Source organism: Trichoplusia ni, chromosome 20, assembly GCF_003590095.1.
Source record: "Trichoplusia ni isolate ovarian cell line Hi5 chromosome 20, tn1, whole genome shotgun sequence".
Lineage (NCBI taxonomy): Eukaryota > Metazoa > Arthropoda > Insecta > Lepidoptera > Noctuidae > Trichoplusia > Trichoplusia ni.
Window position 1 is genome coordinate 4,217,495 of NC_039497.1, and position 19,623 is coordinate 4,237,117.

General features: G+C 42.0%; 1 protein-coding gene across 1 annotated transcript; it reads left to right on the forward strand.

The window, feature by feature from the left end:
- The first annotated feature begins 9,132 nt into the window (after positions 1-9,132).
- LOC113503948 lies at positions 9,133-19,404 on the forward strand. Its single transcript, XM_026886093.1, has 5 exons — positions 9,133-10,088; positions 10,957-11,066; positions 17,568-17,768; positions 18,465-19,273; positions 19,342-19,404. Exons 1-5 carry the CDS (start codon positions 9,133-9,135, stop codon positions 19,402-19,404), a joined length of 2,139 nt encoding a protein of 712 aa, XP_026741894.1.
- Positions 19,405-19,623: the final 219 nt, after the last annotated feature.

Below are 19,623 nucleotides of genomic sequence, written 5' to 3' on the forward strand. Positions count from 1 at the left end.
AATTCAAATAGCCGCCGTGATTCCCCGCGTGATCAGGCCTTAGGTCGAATATTAGCTCGTTTGAATTCTATTGAGAGCCGTTTACCGACTTCGCCAATGTGTCGCGAGTCTACGCCTGTTGCGGAACATGGCTCACGGGGGCAGGAAACTCTCCCTCTGCAAGAAGACCAGGATAAGGACGTGACAGATAAACTCGTTGATGCCTTGTCTTGCTTAGTTCAAGAGAGATCGCATAATTTTTATATTTCTCATTTTGAGAAAATCGTCAAAATCGTGTAGATTAGGATAATCTACACGATTTTGACGTTTGGTGTTCAGAGGTAGACCGTGCTCGTATTTTGAATAAATGGGACGATCGCATTGTTTGGGGCGCATACGAAAATGTTTGCGTGGTGACGCGAAGTCATAGCTTTACGATTGGGTAACAAATGATCGTTCGTGGTGCTACTTCAAGTTCGTTCTCTGTGCTACAAAAATCGCATAATGTAGACGTTGCTACAATTTTATTTGAGGTTATGTGTAACAATTCAAATGAATTCCCGACATACGCCGAATATGCTCGCAAGTCTCTTTTGCGTCTTAATGTTGTAAAGGGTTTGTCTGACGATCAGAGGTATTACTGATGCTCAAATAAAGGTTGCTGACGAATGCGAAACTTAAAATAACGGATTTAGTTTAATTTTTGTTGGTATATGTCAAACGGAATTGCTGAAGGACTCTATTTGTGGCGTCAAGTTTTAAGTACTGTCGCGAATGCAGTTTTTTTTTTGGTTAATTTAAAAATATTTCTTTCGTAGTTACTAAAATAAATTACTTTGGACGTTTAATTGGTAATGGTCAGGTGTGGCCGAGCTCAAGAAAAAATAAGGCGCTAGTAGGCTACAGACTACACGATGAGCTTCCGGGAGCATTTTAAGCGGCTGGCACCAAGGCTCCAAGTTGCCGCAGCCGCTCTCGGAAGGCTCTTGCCGAACGTCGGGGGCCCGACGTACCGGCCCTGTACAGCGCACCCATATGGTGCGGTAGCTTAACGCCAAGGAACAGGGCGGTTCTGCTTGGTGCACAGCGGGTGGTTACCAACAGGATCGTCCGGGCATACCACACCGTCGGACGTGAGGCATCGTGCGCCTTGGCGGGAACCCCACCCTGGGATTTGGATGCGAGTGTGCTAGCGGACCTATACACCCGCTGCACTGCGCTCCGGTCTCGGGGCAGCGTGAGACCTGGCGCAGACAGGCCTCGTCGCATTCCGAAATTGGAAACCAGGCTCGCCATTCCGACGGTGGGGCGGGCTACGGTGGAGGTAATCCGCCCACATCTCCAACAGTGGGTGGAGAGGCGGTACGGTGTTTTGACGTACCGTACCACGCAGATGCTGATCGGACACGGTGCCTTGTTGGGTGGCCCGAAGGGAGGTCACGTGACCTCCCTTCGGTCACGCGACGTAGTGTGTCATCAGTGCGGTGATGCGGATGACACCGCACTTCACACACTGGCCGCGTGTCCGGTCTTTGCGGAGCCTCGTCGCCGAGTTGTCAGTTGTCTTCGCTGCAGCGATCGGCGTGGGATGCATTGGCCTCCTTCTGTGAAACAGTGATGTCACAGAAGGAGGCGGCGGAGCGCGTTCGGGAAACTGACCCCAGCGCGCCCGCCATACGCCGACGTCGAGAGGGGCGGCGCAGAGCCGCGCACGAGCACGCTCTCCCGCCCTAACTAGAGTTCTGGGCGACGGCACGGGGGTGTCTGTCGTCCGAGTATAGGACCCACGGCGGGGGGCCACATTCGGTGCTATGAATGCGGTCCCAATATGAGGCGAGGCGGCCGACGCTCTTTACACGTCGGCCTAAACACAACACGAGAAAGTGACTTACCGGCCCACATTACTGGCCGGTGGAAGCCCGCGGTCGGTGTATGAAGGATTGCAACGCATTGCCATACACCGACACAAAAACGCGGATGACGTAGCACGGCGGTTCAGGTTTAGTCAGTAAAAGTCAGGCACCACCCATTTTCTCCCCCGAGGAAGTGGGTGTCCATGAGGATTCCTCCGCCTTACCAAAAAAAAAGGCTACAGACTACACACGCCTCCCTATCAGAACTCCTCTTTGGTATTCATGGCTTAATGAAGTCATTCGTATACAATGTCATGTAGAGCATTCGTATACAATGTCAGATCAAACTACGCCACCCACGGAGGGATTGAGGACTTGTGACGTGTGTGCTCACTGCCAAGCGTGGAAATGGAAAGGGGAGCCTAATTAAATGTTGTGTTGTGTTGTGACAGACCTATTAAGAGTCCTCATAAAAAGCGAGCTCCCTAAGTCCTTAGTTCAGACATACCATACAACAGAGCTTTCAAGATGACTTGGTTTGTTAACAATCAAGTTGTTGAAGAGGGGTTTATGCCAGCTTTTAAGGTGTAGGAACAGGTGTACCATCGGACAACGCAGCGTTTTTCTGCCAAAAGACGTACATTTTTTTTTATAAATTTATTTAATCAGCTATTTTGATGAACAAGCTACCGTCCGAGGTAGACACATCCCAAAAAATCCTAAAATTCTAAATTCATGATAAAAATTTTGTTTTGTTATCAGCGCAGATATAAACCCGATTGCAGCCCATCCAGGAACGCGCCAGCAACAAATGAGATCGCTGTCTTATTAGTCGATCAGGAGTGTAATAGAAAGGGATTGAGTAGCGCAAGCCGCGTCCCGATGACTGGGTTCAGAGGATCAGCGAGACCCAATGCGCTTACAATTCTCTTCAGTAACCCCTTCCATTTCATCACAGAGAGGATGGCTACCGTTTTGCACACTTCAATGTAGACCCCAAACAGACTTTCTCAAAAGAACGTCAGCGATGCAGTTCTATAGCTTTTTGATCCAGCTTCGTATAAACTGGCTCTTAAATCCACCGCATCTGTACGTGGCTTCTGGTTGACATGTATGCGAAAACAGGAACGGTTTTTTAAAACCAGAGAAAGCTGAGAATTGAGAACTACGTCGATCTCAGAGATGCTATGCAACTTGATGAGAATGTTCAAGACGATGAAAGAATGGTAATTTTGCCCTCCACCTTCACAGGAAGCCCGCGACACATGCTCGAAATTACAAAATTTTGAGGATGAGGATGAAGATTTTGAGGGCGAAAGTTTGGTCGCCCAGTCCTCTTCATTACTATCACGACAAACCCTAAATGGCCTGAAATTGCATCTGAGCTCTTTGCAGGATAGGTATTGTACGATAGAAATGACTCTATCTCTAGGATGTTCGATTTAAAATTGATGTGCCTCATGGAACTCCACACAAAGGCATTAGTGTTCGTCGGTGCCGAGGCCACATGTATTCGGTGGAATGGCAGAAACGCGGCTTACCACACGCCCATCTTCTTTTGTGGTTGGGAGCAACATCGGGCCCACCCAGATGGATCAAGTGCTGAAATTCCAGACTTTGATATCGATCCAGCTCCCGGTGGCGTCTGGGGCGGCTCAAATTCCGCGTACCCAAAGTTCCGCGTGTAAGAAAGGCGGAAAATACTCCAAAAGCAACCCGAAAACCAATGTAACCGTTACTGGTGAGAATTTATATCTCTCATATCGACAAGTGTGCGTGGTCGAGCGCTCCAGGTCGAAAACAGGTGAATCGTTCTGTACTCACCAGTTCTGTTGAGGACGTTTTCAACGCACATCAGTGTCGAATCGATTAATTACATTTGAAAATACGTCAAAAAATTCAGCTACAGTGATCGGGACAAGATGACCAAGACCCGATCTTGTCATTACATCAGCGCATCTGAAGCAGTTTGGCTCTATACATGAAATGTATTACACGGCCATACATTTAAACGATCACCTAGAGAACGGCCAGCGCATTTACTACGATCCTGACAACACTGCTGAGCGATTGGAAATTCCACGATTAACAACACTCGTGGCATTTTTCCGACTCTGTGAAGTTGACCCGTTTGCGAGGACTCTTACGTATGGCAAGTGCTGACGTATTATACGTACGATAAGCATGGAGGTGTATTTAATCTACGTCGGCGTGGAGGTTGTACGGGAATTTTGAAAGATGCCGCCTTGGGTAGGGATAAAGTGGCGCCTTGGCATAAAGGGCAAACGAATAATGGCAAATGCTATTATCTACGATTGTTACTTCACGCGGTGAGGCGCCCAACGTCTTTTGTCTTTCTGAGACAGTAGACGACAATATCGCGCAGCCAGTGCGGCTCGACACCTTTTTGAGCGCGACCTAAACTGAGATGACACCCTCGCGGAAGCTAGCATCAGTAATAGCCCCAGTCACTTGCGACATCTGTTGCCGTCACCTTAGTGTTTTGTGAAGTCGCAAATCCGGTGACTTTGTGGGTGAAGTATCGCTGTCATATGACAGAATACGATTTAAGATATTTGAGGCGGACTCGAAGTAACTAACGAATGCGTGATAAAGTAGTGCCTACATTCACTTCAAGAAGTGGTTATTTCAATCGACGCAAACCACTGGTCGAATATGTGCTGCTATCTCTTCAACCGTCACCAAATCAAGGCCGTGGAAATCGTGAGCATACAGCAGAAACTAATTACGATGTAATGTCCACGATCCAAAATCAGCACGTAACCTTCTTCAATAGAGGGTTGACGTCAACCAGAACAAATCGTTTTTATTTTGGATGCTTCTGGTGGAACAGGGAAAACATTTGTTACTACGGTGATTCTAGCAGAGATGAGAAGGAAAAGCGAAATTGCGACAATATTGCTTCCAGGAGGTAAAACCGGTCATACCATGTTTAAAAATTCCAGCGATGTAGAGAGCACTGAAAAGCCTGTGCGTGGGTTGGTAACGGTAACAGTGACAACAGTCACGTTATAAAATATTGTTCTCTTATCGTAGTGGACGAGTGTACAATAAATAGCTAATGGAAAAGCAAATTTGAAAGCATCGAAATTAAATTCAATAGCACTCGGGATCGTGGACAGAGTATTGCAGGACTTCTTCAGAAACGAGCACTTAATGGGTGGTGTTACAGTTCTGTACACGTGACGCGGATACGAGAGCTCACGAGTTGAATGCTGCGTTGAAACGATCCACGTTATGGTCACATGTAAGTAGGCTGCGCTTGACTACAAATATGAGATCTCAAATCGGCGGTAATTGACAGGCTCAAGGGTTCTCAGATGTAAGTCTCGGCGAGAGCGCACTATTGGAATAGAGATAGAAAGAGGTGGACAGGTGGAGCTTCCATAATCGCTTTGTAAAGTGAGACCCAGCTTAGAAGAACTTATTTTCTGTGTGACGTCATTCGAATCAAAGAAATTCTTCGGTCATTTTAATTACAAGAATCAGGACTGATGTCGAATTATAAACGGCTTAAACAAAGTTGCAAAGAAAATGAAAAAAGAATTAAACTAGGTTAGTAGCATGAGTTATTTTGAGCTCCGCATTTATTGTTTCACTATTTATGTTTTTGATGCAATTTTTATTCCTGTTATTTATTTTATATTTGAATCAAAAAGATTAGACTATTTCTTCTGATACCAAAGAATGCAATTTTTCTACTAAATATGAGATTATTTTAACACAAATAAATCATCGTAACTTCGGGGAGTCCAGAAAAAGTATTTAAGGTAGCCAGCATAATGTAAACACAATATTTGACCAGAACATAGACTTGGATGATATTGAAAACATTGACATCCACAATCTTCAAGTTGTAGAAGAATTTGGTAATGACTTCTTTGATCTGCAGTATATACCACCCAAATTTGCTACAGTGACCATCGAGTATCCTCAGCCTTCCGCATTGAATGTAGCCAATATCTCGTTAGAAAGTGAGAACACAAGAACTAGGAAATTTTGAAATTGAAGTTTTCCCTACGAATACCCAAGACCCAGTTTCCGATATAGTAATTAACAAAGACATTGTTTACGAAACAATTATTGTACAGCATCCCTTGTGCTCGATAGATGGCGTTGACATCTGACATCAGGCGCTGCATTGCCAATCATAGACAATCGTTTTCGCCGTTAAAATTCAAGATGTCAAATTTTTGATCTTATCTGCGTGATTGTGCGTCCGCAAACTTCGTTCTTGTTTTGTGAAAATAACCTTCAGTGGACCCTCAAGGAGTGCAGTGTTCCAATAACTGGAATGCCGTGTTCCTGCGACTGGTGAGTCCGTGTAGTTTGACGTAATTATAATATTTATCATATATATTGCCGCACCGCACCGCTCCGCCATCAACTACTTACGTTTTTACCAGTCCAAATCCCTACATCTGGCCTGGAGCTATTTACACGCTCCACCAATGCTATTTTAGTTTCAGAGAAGCTGATTTTGTTGAAAGTCTGTTGAAACCTCTGGGAATAAGGTAATAGCAGGAACGAGAACAAGACCCGACAACGGTGCAACGGCGCACAGGGATACCGAAGCCCACTGTTCATTCAGTACTTAAGAGGTATAGATACCATCGTGCAGACGCATGCAAACTCTTTTGACTAGAAACTACCTGCCGAGAGTTCAATTCTGCCGCCGCATGCGTGGACTGTGCACTTCTGCGTTTTGCAAGAAATCCAAACTCAGGACATGTGACAACATAAACGAGCAACAACGAAAATATTTGTTTGGAAATTTCTGGAAGAACTTGAACTGGGAGCAGCGAATATCATTTATAACTTCTCACGTTAACAAAGCACCAAAGAAAATCACAAAAAATCCAGAATCATCCAAAAGAACTGATAGTCGAACTTACGCTTTGACGATGGATAATGAACGTCGCCAAGTCTGCAAAGAAATGTTCTCGTCCACTCTTGAAATTAAAGATTGGTTTATAAGATATTGGTTGACAAAAACCGGTTGTGCTATGCCTCCCGATGTGTCTACTTCAAGCAGTAATCGCAGGAATCCAGGGAATATTGAAGAACACAAACATGTTGAAAAGTTTTTAGTAGATCTTCCGTCGCATTACTGTCGTGCTAAAATATCACGAGAAAATTTAAAACCAATTTTTGCGAACATGACTCAGCTCTATCACGCATATAAAGACAACTGAGATCTAGGGGGTGAAAATGCCTTGGCCGTAAATTATTTGGCAAATTATTTTTGAAACTCAATCTGAGCTTATTCCACCCAAAGAAAGATCAATGCGACGTTTGTTGCAGTCATAAAACTGGAAACATGACTGGTGAAGAATATGCTCAACATGTTCTGAATAAAGATACTGACATAGGAATTGCACAGTCCGGAGCTTGTCACGTGTCCACACAGGATGTTGAATCGGTAAAATTGGCCCCGTATCTTCAAGCTAGTGCAATTTATTATAAAACTAAATAATGCGTCCATAATTTTATATTATACAATATAGCAACTAAGGAAGTAATGTGCTATTGGTTCGATGAGTCAAATAGTACGCTTGAAGCCTCTGTTTTTGCTTCATGCTTAGAAGACCATCTAAAAAAGGTTTTGAGTAGGAAATTGTTGCCTGTGGTTTATATTCCGATGGTTGTTGTGCTCAAAATCGCAATGTTACCTTAAGCAATGCTTTATTACGTTTAGCAATTGAGGAAAATATTGTAATTACTCAAAAGTACCTAGAAAAGGGCCATACTCATGTGGCGACGCACACTAAACAGTCGTGTGAAGTAGGTGCACCCTGGCGCAGCGCGTTGGCTGTACGCCCCGCCATTCTGCGCCCACGCACGCCCTCTCGCGGCCGTTGCAGGGACGGCGCATCCGCCATCGCTCGGTCGCGTCCGGCAGAGCGACACTGACTACGACCGCGAATGCACGCTCGAATCTGCTTCGCATTAACCGCGCAATACCGAGTCTTTTCTGTGCCTTGCTTTTCTTATGTTAAAGTGTGTAACTATGCTAACTTTATTATACTAATATTTCTAATACTTGTGTATATTCCGAGCTGCCCTTCAACGCTGCATGTGCGGTATATACATTGCAATTAGTGTAACCAATAAACTTTTATACTCATACCACGTGGTGCTTGTTTCCATCTCGTAACATCAAACCAATCCCACACTCACATGGAATGTGATTCGGTACAGTGTTAATTAAAAGGTAGAATTTTACTCTCCACTACAATACATGGCTATAAGTAAAACTGCTAGGAGTGATCCTATGCCTTACGAAGCTCGTTATTCAGATTTTACTTTTTTACAACTTTTCGTAAGAATTAATTTATAAATCTATAACGCCTGGTAAAAAAGCAGGTTACCCTGTCGTCACAGATTTACGTATGCTAGAATACAGACCAAATGACACAATTTAGTATAAAGTTAGTTTTGATGACGAGCTTCACCCGTCACCACAACGTCCCACCAATTAACAGCATTAAACTAGAATACAAATCGGAAGTATCAAAGGATTTGCAAGACCTAAAAAGTGTATTGCCATCTAATTGCCATTCTTTTTATGATGACCTTCCCGCACAGTAATCACTAAAGACTGCAACTAAACTAAAGACTTGATATTTTGAGTATTCTTTATATCTATTATTATATCTTATTTCTTTGGAATTTATTAGAGACTATGTAAACCAAGATTAATATTAAAAATATATATCGACAATGTGATTCTTAAGATTTAAGTTAAAATATACATATAATATTGTAGTATTGAAAATCGTTGAGCTGCAACAGGAGTTGCTAGGCAACTCAAAAAACAAGCTGCTAAATTCTTCTGTTAGGAAATAAAATAAAATCCATCGTTATACGTTATTGTATACTACATATATCTCAAGAAAAACTTAAAGAGGTGCAGAAGATTGGAAAGTTTTTTTAGGGCGACGCCGCCAAAGTGCGCGAGTTGCGGCGCCCTGAGCGGCTGCGCCTTAATGACACATCATGACATGTCATGTTTGTCATCGTTATAATAATATTATTATTGTTATATAATAATAATCTGTGTCAACGCAACGCAGCAAGTCAAAATTTTCTTTCTCCATATTTATTCACTTTTATTTTATTTTATATATTTTACATAACTGGAAATATAATATTTACAACAACAAACCTCATTTTATACAAAATATTCCAAGAAACATGTTTTTCAATAATAAAATCCCAGTAAAACCAGAAGTGACAGATGTCAAGAAAATAAAAATATGAAAAAACGGAGATTTTAATGTTGACAAGAAACAGAAGGAGACAAATTGCACGCCCACCATCCCCGGACTCGTCGCCGAGCTCCGCCTCGCAGCTGCCGCCGGACCGAAGTCCAGCGCCGGCAGTTGCAGTCGCGTCGAGCTCCAGCGACGAGTACTACTCCCCGCCGACGTCGCTAACACCTGTACGTCGGCAGGGGAGGCGCCGGCCGCCGAGCAGCTTGGCGTCCTCAGGCCAACCGGCCTCGAACAGGGCTCCCGCTCCCGGTGGTGTAGTGCAGCGCATGAGATGGACTCAACGAATGAATGAGAACGTCATGCGCGCCTACTACGGGGCGACAGGGGGAGGAACTAACCTCACCGCGTACCGATCAAGAACGCTCTCTCTGTTTCAGGCCCTTGAACCGGACTTTGACGTATCGGCACAGCGATTATCGGATCAGGTGCGGGTCATCCAACGTAATCGCAGGTTGGATGACGCGACGCTTGATCGATTGCGTTCTGAGGTGCGGATTAGCCCTGTCGTCAGTGCCCCGTCACTAACGGTAGTGCCAGTGCCTGGCACGCCGCCTACCAACCTTGATGGGGAACATGACGACGGTGCTATAGCTGTAAGTACCCAGTGCAATGATCTTATAAGGAGTTCTTTGGAGGATGTGATTCGAGAATATCGGACTTCCCCTCCGGGTCTTAGGCCCCGAGTACCTCGTTTGCCCATGCATAATAAAAATAAGGCCATAATGGGTGTCCTAGATTCACTGCTCCCAACCTATTTTGAGAGCAGTGTAGACCTCACCGACACGCACTCGATCTTGTACTGTGCGGCTCTAACGGCATGTCGTGTAGCTAATGTTGCAATAAGACCGAATAACAACGCTACACGACCAAAACCAGCCGTTCCAGCTTGGCAGTGCAGGATCGAGCAGCGTATTGCGGGAGCGGACACTCATTGCAAAATTAAAATCCTTCAAAGAGGGTAATTCTAGACCGAGAGTGATGCGCTTTGTAAAGCGGGAATTGTTTAGTGTAAATTATGTATTATGAACGATTATATGCGCTCAATAACTCAAAAGTATAAGGATTTTGGTGCAAACGACGGTGCGGCGACGCTGACGGTTCTACGTGCACGGCGAACTTGAACAATTTGTGTTTATTTTTAACTTTTAAAAATATATATGTCCTCGAGTGCGGGCGGTGATGTATCGGTGGGTGTTGTTATTCAACCCACGTCATCTTCTGCGGGTGATTTGGTATGCTGCCCGTATTGTCCTTACTCAGATATTTTAAGGGTAACCGGGGCTTGAGGATACATGTTGGTAAAGTCCACAAAACGAAAAGTGCGGCCTCTTGCTCTGGCCCCAATAATCTTACTCGACAACAACTCAACCACTCTGGCAAAAATTATCTATTTAAAAAAAATCTCTTCTTATTCTAAAACGTATTCCTCGGGGTGCAAGGCCTTCAGTTGCTCTGCAGCTTGCAAGATGTGTTCGCCTTGCATCTCAAGATAATACAATAACTGCCTGGGAACAATTAGTCACCTTCCCATATAAAGGTCTACACGTACAGAAAAATTTGGTTACTGAAAAATTAAAATAAACTGTTCCACATTGAACTTCAGTTTTGACGCTAAATTCTCATATAAAAAACACCTCGCATTGTCGAGTGTAAATAAAGTGAAGGTGATATTCGGGGAGCCGCTAAAGTATTGTTTAGTGATGACGAGGTCGCACTGTGCTCTCCAGAAACACTCAGTGCTCTGGAGAGCAAACACCCAACTGCTGGCGACAACCTTATTTTTCCTGACCCACCAGACCCAAATTTACACTCATTCCAAATTTCAGTGAACCAGTTAGTCGCAGCAATAGGCTCATTCCGAAGTGGCTCTGCTGGCCGCATGGCCTGTCTCCTCAGTATTTAAAGGATTTGACGGGTCCCAGCGCTGGTGAAGCCGGTGAGTCCCTTTTGATAGAGCTTACTGCTCTGACTAACCTGATGCTAGAAGGCTACACTTTACGGTGCTAATATTTGTGCTTTTCGCAAAAAACACGGAGGCATACGCCCGATTGCAGTGGGATCAACTTATAGACGTACGGCAGCTAAAATTTCTTTTCTCCTATCTTACCATACCTCGGAAGGAATGTTTCTTAATTAGTGTATAGAGATAATCTTTTGAAATCTTCCGTCGGTTGCCAACAAGGAGATCCTCTCGGACCAGCCATTTTTAGTTTAGCTATACACCCAAATATCAGGAAACTTAAATCAAAATTAAATGTATGGTATCTAGATGACGGAACCTTATTAGGCGATATTAACACAATCACAGAAGAATTTACTACTTTAAAAAATGAACTTCATTTCATTGGCCTTGATTTAAACACAAATAAATGCGTAATTTTCATCCCCAACAATCAGCCATTAATACAAAATCAATCATTATTACAAAAAAAATATTCATTAGCCCCAGGTATAAAAGTTGTAGATATTCACTTCACCTTCTAGGGTCCCCAATATTAGAAAAATCCTTTAGTAAAAAACTTTCCACTTTCTGACATCCTTGAAAACTAGTGAAGTGTTAAGAGAATTCTGAAGCTCACAACACTTTGTGCGGTGAGCTCCTATAAAAAATCCAGGCTTCCTTTAGAAAGAAAACGATTCGAAAGTGAACGTACTGGCAATGGCGGCAATTGGCTAGCTAACCAAATCCGTGTAATGAAACCATTGCAACTGCTATTTTGACTACTATCGCCATCTTGGGAGTGGGAGCAAAACATTATCATCAACATCAGGAAAAGAACGACAGAATTTTGTTTCTTTAAATTCAGTTCAAATTCTTCTTCAATTCTAATTCGTTTTAGTTACATTTATTTTCCAGACACTTCAAATATCGCCAGCAATAAACACAACTTTATTTACAGCCTGATACATCATTTTATTGAACTTGTTCGAACAGTGGGGCCCCATCTAGATATACCATCTACTCCCCAGTCTCGTGGGAAAAGGCTTTTCGGCAGTATTTAGATATTACTCTTGCTTTTGCCGACTGGCACAGTGATATTAGAAGCCATTAAAGTTAAAGATGAAAGTGTTTGTTGCAAAGAGTTGAGGATAATTGTAGATCATCTCTTCTATATAAAAATCATAATATTAAAGGCTATTAATAATTGAAAAAATCCAATTCAACGCGTATTTCACATGGATTGCACTAGAAAATGACAATGTTAACGTCTGACAATTGTCATCGCTTTTTCATTAGTGTCATTCGCTTTACCTATCTTTGTGCAAGTGAATGTGTTTTTCATATTCTCGAAATTCATTACAATATTAAAACCTCTGCTCGAACACTGGACTCCGATACTGATTGCCTTCTGACTGACCCTCGTTAGCATATTGGATGCCTGCGTTCCTGCTGTCCTTTGCTGGGAAACCGGATGTGCATGTTGCTCTTCTGACGATTGGAGCATGAGCTTGTGCATTAATGGTGGAATAGCAACGGACCGCTGCAACACAATAGAAAGGCGCAGATTGGTTGGATGCTGTGCCCACACCATGAGCATAATATGGTATCTTGGTTGCGCACGGCACCAGGGTAGTCAATTTTCCTCCTGCACAATTCCTAGATAATGTATTATTATATAATGATAATCCTAACGAAGAAGGTGATTAATAAAGCCCGATCTCAATAATACGGTTTTTATTTTATTTTAATAAACCTTTTGTTGCAATTTCTCTTTATTGTAATTTTAGATAGCATCAAATCCCCTAGTAGTACTTACAATGTTTTAAAATGTCATTGATCTAAGTAGGCCTTATCTACGAGTAGCAAACATAGTTTTCTGCTGAGGTTTTCACGAATATTAATCTGAATCGCTTTTTATGTAAGAAAGTACCTAAACCTCATCATGATAGGTAGCAAGCGCTACAGTTCGGCCCATGTGCATTTCATATTTACGTAGAAAACACCCTCAATGGTGGCTGAGCAATTGGTGTGCAGCATTGGGTTCGATTCCTGCACGGAACAAATACTTGTATACATGCAGTTGTACCGGATCTGGGAGTTTGTGTATGTGAGTTTTAATGTTTGTAAACACACCCACGCTACAGGAGAAATTCCTAGTGTAGAGCAGTTAAACAATAACCTAACATGTAACTAAACCTTGTCTGATTTACCAATTTGGTCATTGCTGAGAGACGTGAAAATTGGGCTCGTGGAATCTTCCTAAGTGCTCTAATTTATGGCAAAATTCCAGCTCTGTAACGCCAGGCCCAAGTTTCTATGGAGTTTGGTTTTCTCCTTTATAGTTTCCTTTGGCAATTCTATAGACCACCATCAAACCACCTTCAAGATTATTATATCGGGACAACCTGTTAGAATGTGCTCTTGGCTGTCAGCAAGGTGATCCTCTTGGGCCGGTGATATTTAGTTTAGCTATTCACCCAATAATTCTTCAGCTAAATTCCAAATTTAATGTTTGGTTTAAATGTAATGATTGATTGATTGATTGATTGCTTGATGGTTTCTGGATAACGAGACCCTAGGAAGTGATGTAGATGTACATAGTTCTTAATGACTTCCTTTTTTTTTAAAACTAAATTCAATTCCATTGGCCACTATGTCGACACCGCTAGTACTAGCACACATCATTAAATAATTTAATATTATTTTAAATTCCCGATGAAATCCTTTTTTTAAACTAAACAAAATGGATGCAATTATTAAATACACCCTTTCTTCGATTTTAAATGTATCCAATGATGACCGGACTTGGACCCAAGCCACACTTCCCATTCGGATCCCGGTCTCGGTATCTGCAAAATTTCAAGTATTAGCTTACTAGCGTATCTATCCACGGCACTAATAAATTAACCAGGAAAATTCTAGCTCCAATACTGGTTGATTTTAAAGTGCCGATATTCTCTGAGGCTGTGGATGCCTGGAGACTCGCCTGCCCAAGTGCAAATTTATCTGGTTGCCCATCATCTTAGAAGCTGTGGGACGAGCCGCTCTGCGGAGTAATTCAGGACCACCTGATGTCTACTTTTGCCACTCCTGTCTGCTTTTGTCGTTCACGCTACCGCAACGGCTAAATCCTCTGGAGGTGCGCTCAACAAAAAGAAAATAAATGTTCTGGGACTGTAACTACCACAGCTGGAAACATTGTCTTCAAGCGTAGTCTTGATAAGGAAAATTGTACTCAAGACTACAACAAGGCTACGAAGACAGTCATGTCTATGTACAGGGGAAGGAATAAAAAAAATGTGGTGAGCAAGATGAGTTTTGAGCAAAGGTCTAAAGTGGAAGTTCCAGCGACTTTCAACGATTTTTTTGGCTGAATACGATTTAGACGATGATGATTTACGAATTTTGATGTTTTGCTCAAATGCATCAAAGGAGCTCTTCAAAAGTGTATCAAAATTATTTCAATGACGGATCCTTTAAAAGTTGTCCGAAGCCTTCTCAGCACCTGTTCACTATATACGGGGATTTAGGTAGCACCATGGCTACAACAAATATTGTTCTCTTAGTATACGCACTATTTAACAAAAAGAACAAAAAAGCATGCACAACTTTGTTTTACCTAATGCAATCACAACTCGATCGGCAACTAAAAAAATATATTTCTGATTTTGAAGAAGCGACTATTTAGGCTTATCAAGAAACTTTTCCGAAAGCAGAATATAGTATGGGGTAAGGCCAAACTAATAAAAATAAGGAAACAACATCAGAAGAGAATTGTCGCCGATTTTCCGGAGATGAATATTTCAGATAGTTGGGCATATATGGAATCTGTATGTTCTTTATTCAACAATGACGAAAAAAAATCACAATTTCATAACGTATATGAAGCGTTTCTGGATCAAACCGAGGTTAATTATATCTTGGTGTAGTTTTGACGAACATCATAAAACTACAAATCAGTCCGAGGGTTGGAATCACGCTATGAACTCAATGTTTAAAACTAAACGATAACTAAACGCCAACGATAGCTTTATTTTTGAAAAAAATACTGCCGCTGCAAATTTATTTGCTATTCGTGGCATATAAAACAACACCAGCAACATGAGGCCACAAACAAGCCAGAACAGCACATGGATAATGTGGCAAACTATTGCTGATTTAAATCCTGATTCATTTTCCAGGGTGCTGCTTCATTACGACCTGCGACCACCGTAAGGTCGGGCCTGCGGGTGGCAGGGGGGGCACCCTGCCATTCGACCAGCTAACAGGCCAAGAAGGAGACGGATGCGTCGTCCTGCTTGTCCGTTCTTACGAGGAATGAGCAATCTTTCTAGAAGAAGTCCATCAGGACATAGGCCGGTCAGTCGCGCTGAAGCATACGCGAGCGATCCCGTGGCTCTGGCTCAGGCAGTTGAAGGGGCCCGGGGTGTTTTTAGTCGGTGGGAGTCCGACATATCCCCTCGCCGTGACCTCGGCGTTGACGTCATTAGAGTTTCAACCTGGACAAAAAAAAAAGGGTGCTGCTTCATAGGTATTGTTAGTATAAATCAATGTTATACCTTTTATATTGGCAACATTATTTCTAGTAGATTATTTTTCTGTAAGTTGGTAACATTCCTTTTTTCAAGTCTTAAAAAAATCGCCATTTTCTCAAGTCACATTTCGTTCTGTTTCTTTTATTTATTCCTTCAGGTTATGGGCCCAGTCACATAACCCTGAGTTTGAATAAAGTAAAAAGATAGGTCGTTAAACATATATATAACTCGTAAAAGTAATTCTGCGAGGAAAGTTAAGAAAACGTCGGCGTCGCGTCGTCACGCCAGGTGGAGTTTGAGGTTGAGTCGACGGGAAAAAAAATCAAAAAGTACAAGTAAAAGAAACGAAATGGAAGAAAATAAAACGCTCGGTTCCCACATCAAGCTAGAGGAGTGTCAAATTGAAATGTGTGGAAATTCCAATCCAAAATTTTCTTTTCAACTTCTGGATGTAGTTCAAGGAGCACGTGTGAAACCGGAAAATGCAGCTGAAAAAGCAATGTGGGAGAAGCAAGATGCAAAAGCACAAACATGGCTTGTGACAAAAATGTCTGAAAATGCAATGATGCACATTTTAACATATTCGACATCTGCGGAAATGTGGAAGAAGCTTTCTAGTGTTTAGGAGCAAACATCAGAAACTAGTATACATATCGTGCAACAACGATTCTTTCAGTATAAATATGAAGAGGGAACGGATATGTCTACATTTCAGATTCAAGCAGATGGGAGAAAACATCACAGAAAAATTCGTGATAACTAAAGTGTAGATGTCGCTACTAGGTAAGTACAAACATTTTGTCTCCGCGTGGGAATCTGCACCGGATGAAAAACAAACTTACGATAATCTCGTTGCTAGATTACTTATAGAAGAGGAGCGATTTAAAGACAAAGAAGACGAACCTCAGCAGTCAGCGGCTTTTGTTGCGAAGAAGGTTGAAAATAATAAAGTTAAGTGTTATAAGTGCAATAAACTGGGACATATTTAGAGCGAGTATTATAATAATAATCATCGCAATAATAACAGTTCGAAAAATGATAATAGCAGGTTAAAAAGTGTTTATACTGTGTAAAAAAATGGGATATCTAAAAAAAGAGTGTTGGTTTAGAATAGGCAAGGAAAAAGACAGTAATCCGGGTAATGCATTTGTTATTGTGAATTCAAGAGAACTTTTTCAAAAGTCGCAGTGGCTAGTGGACAGTAGTGCCAGCCAACATAAATGTGTCGTGAACGTCATTTGTTTACAAGGTATACACCATTACCCAACAAATTTGTAGCTATCGGTAATGGCAGTGCGATTAGAGCACATGGTTGCGGAAAGGTGGCGCTGCAAGTCTATGACGGACGACAGTGGATTGATACGACTATAGACAATTTCTATACGTGCCGGAACTTAAAACAAATTTGTTATCTGTAAATTGTGTGACAGATAGAGGTTATATTATGATTACAAACGATAACAAATGCAAATTATACAAACAAAATAAACTGTGTGCAGAGGCCAATCGTAATGGAGATATGTATTTCTTGGATGTACATTACCCACATTAGAAGCAAATGTGACTCAAGTGCAACCAAGTCTTAAAGAGTGGCATGAAAGACTAGCCCATCAAAATTTACTACACGTAAAAACTGTGCTCAAGAAAAATACATCGTTTGCCGTTCAGCACGAGTGAAACCAAAATAACTAGGGTGTGCGAGCTTATACATGCTGACACGTGTGGGCCTATGGAGGTACCGTCCGATGACGATTACTCCAACTTCAGGTCAGTGTACTTTGTTAAAGGGAAAAATTAAGTGAAAACTTTATGAATGAGGCTGAAAATACCACTAACAATAAGATACGCTATTTACGCCATTTTCGTAGTGACAATGGGTTGGAGTTCGTTTAACAAGAAGTGCGTGAACTGTTTGATAGACGGGGTATTACACATCAAACCACAGTGCCATATACACCAGAGCAAAACGGCAAAGCGGAGCGAGAAAACAGGACTCTATTTGAAGCAGCAAGAACAATGATGTATGCGAAAGGGCTGCCAAAGAAGTTATGGGCGGAAGCTGTTCAAACAGCAGCATATGTATTAAACAGAACCAGCAAAAGTAACGAGCCAGGAAAGACTCCGTTTGAGACATGGACCATGAAGTTTGAAATGCAAAATTGTAAGGAAATGAGTACCCCTATGGATCCTAATTTTAATGTAAAAATATTAGAAGTGTAATTCTGTGAATGATAAAAATGTTGAAAAGAAATGTAGACAAATCATAGATTGTCTGTCTTATGCAGCATTGAGAACAAAGCCAGGCATATATGTGTAGCGGTGACCATATTAAGTAGATATCAAAATAAAGCAAATCATTTCTTGTTAACAGCTTTAAAAAGAGTATTAAGGTACATCAAACATACTATTGATTACAGCCTAATATATAAATGTAATAATGACATGTTACTGTGATGCTGACTGGGGGGGGGGGAGATTTAAGAGATAGAAAATCAACAACGGGTTATTGTTTCATGTTTGCAAATTGTTTAATTTCATGGTGTTCCAAGAAGCAAACTAGTGTTAGTATCTCCTCCACAGAATCTGAATATGTAGCTATCAGTATGGCTGCGTCTAATGCTTGCTTATGGCTTATTAATCTTATAAATGATTTAAATATTGAAAAGATAAGTCAAGTAGTGATAATCAGGGTGCCATAATGGTTGCAAATACAGATAGTGTCAAGAGATTAAAACATATTGATATTAGATTTCATTATATATAAGAGTTAATTAAAAAGGGTAAGCTAGTTCTCAAATATATAAAAACCGAAGATAATTTGATCTTTCGGCTGATATGTTTACTTTCTCGCTCACAGTGACCAACGCGGAGACTGTCCTCAGGATAATTAAGAGCCTAGGGTCTAATGCGCAAGGTGTTGATGGTATTAGTCTGGATATGATAGCGTTAACTTTACCAACTACTCTGAAGGCCATCACAGATATCATTAACCGTTCCATAACTACGCGTACATTCCCTGAACTCTGGAGATGCGCCATCGTACGACCTATACCTAAAAACAGTAATCCGGCTAGTGCAAAGGACTTGAGACCCATTAGTATTCTGCCTTGTCTCTCTAAGATCCTGGAACGGGTAGTCTACTCTCAGGTAATTGATTATCTTGAGGTCAATAGAGTTCTTCCTGACCTGCAATCGGGTTTCAGACAGGGTAGGGGTACTGCAACGGCTTTGGCTGATGTGGTAGGTAACATCCTTGAAGCGCGCGATAGGGGGGAGGGTACAATTCTAGCACTGCTGGACTTTTCCCGCGCTTTTGACGCAATTGACACTACGTTGCTGTTGTCCAAGTTAGCCTTTTACGGCTTTGATAATAATGCAGTGGAATGGTTCAAGAGCTACCTTTCGGGCCGGTCTCAATATGTAGAAATGCATAAGGAGGACGGGTCGAGGGTGTCATCCTCCTCCCTCCACGTGTCGAGAGGTGTCCCTCAGGGGTCTATTCTGGGGCCTTTGCTGTACATCCTATACAGTGCTGATATCACTAAGTCTTTCGTTAACTGCAAATACCATATGTACGCAGACGATATACAACTGTACATGTCCTTCAAAGCAGATGAGACTTCTCTAGCTGTGCAGAAAATTAACGAGGACTTGCACAGAGTGGTTGTATGGTCGGAAAATAATTCTCTGGTTCTTAACCCCCTTAAATCCAAATTTATGGTTTTGGGTTCTAGGAACCAAGTGAGTTCAATTTTGTCAGCGGACCCTGCATTGGTTGTCAGGGGCGAGAAGATTGAGAGAGTCGAACAGGCATGCAATCTGGGACTGGTCATGGATCCCGAGCTGCGATTCGAGGCTCACGTAAACAAAGTTCTGCAGAATTGTTTTTATAGGCTTAAGGTTTTATACGGAACTAGCTGTTGCCCGCGACTTCGTCCACGTGGTTAGAATTTTCCCCGTCTTTTCCACATTTTCCATTATGTCTTCGCTCCTATTAGTCGCAGCGTGATGTTATA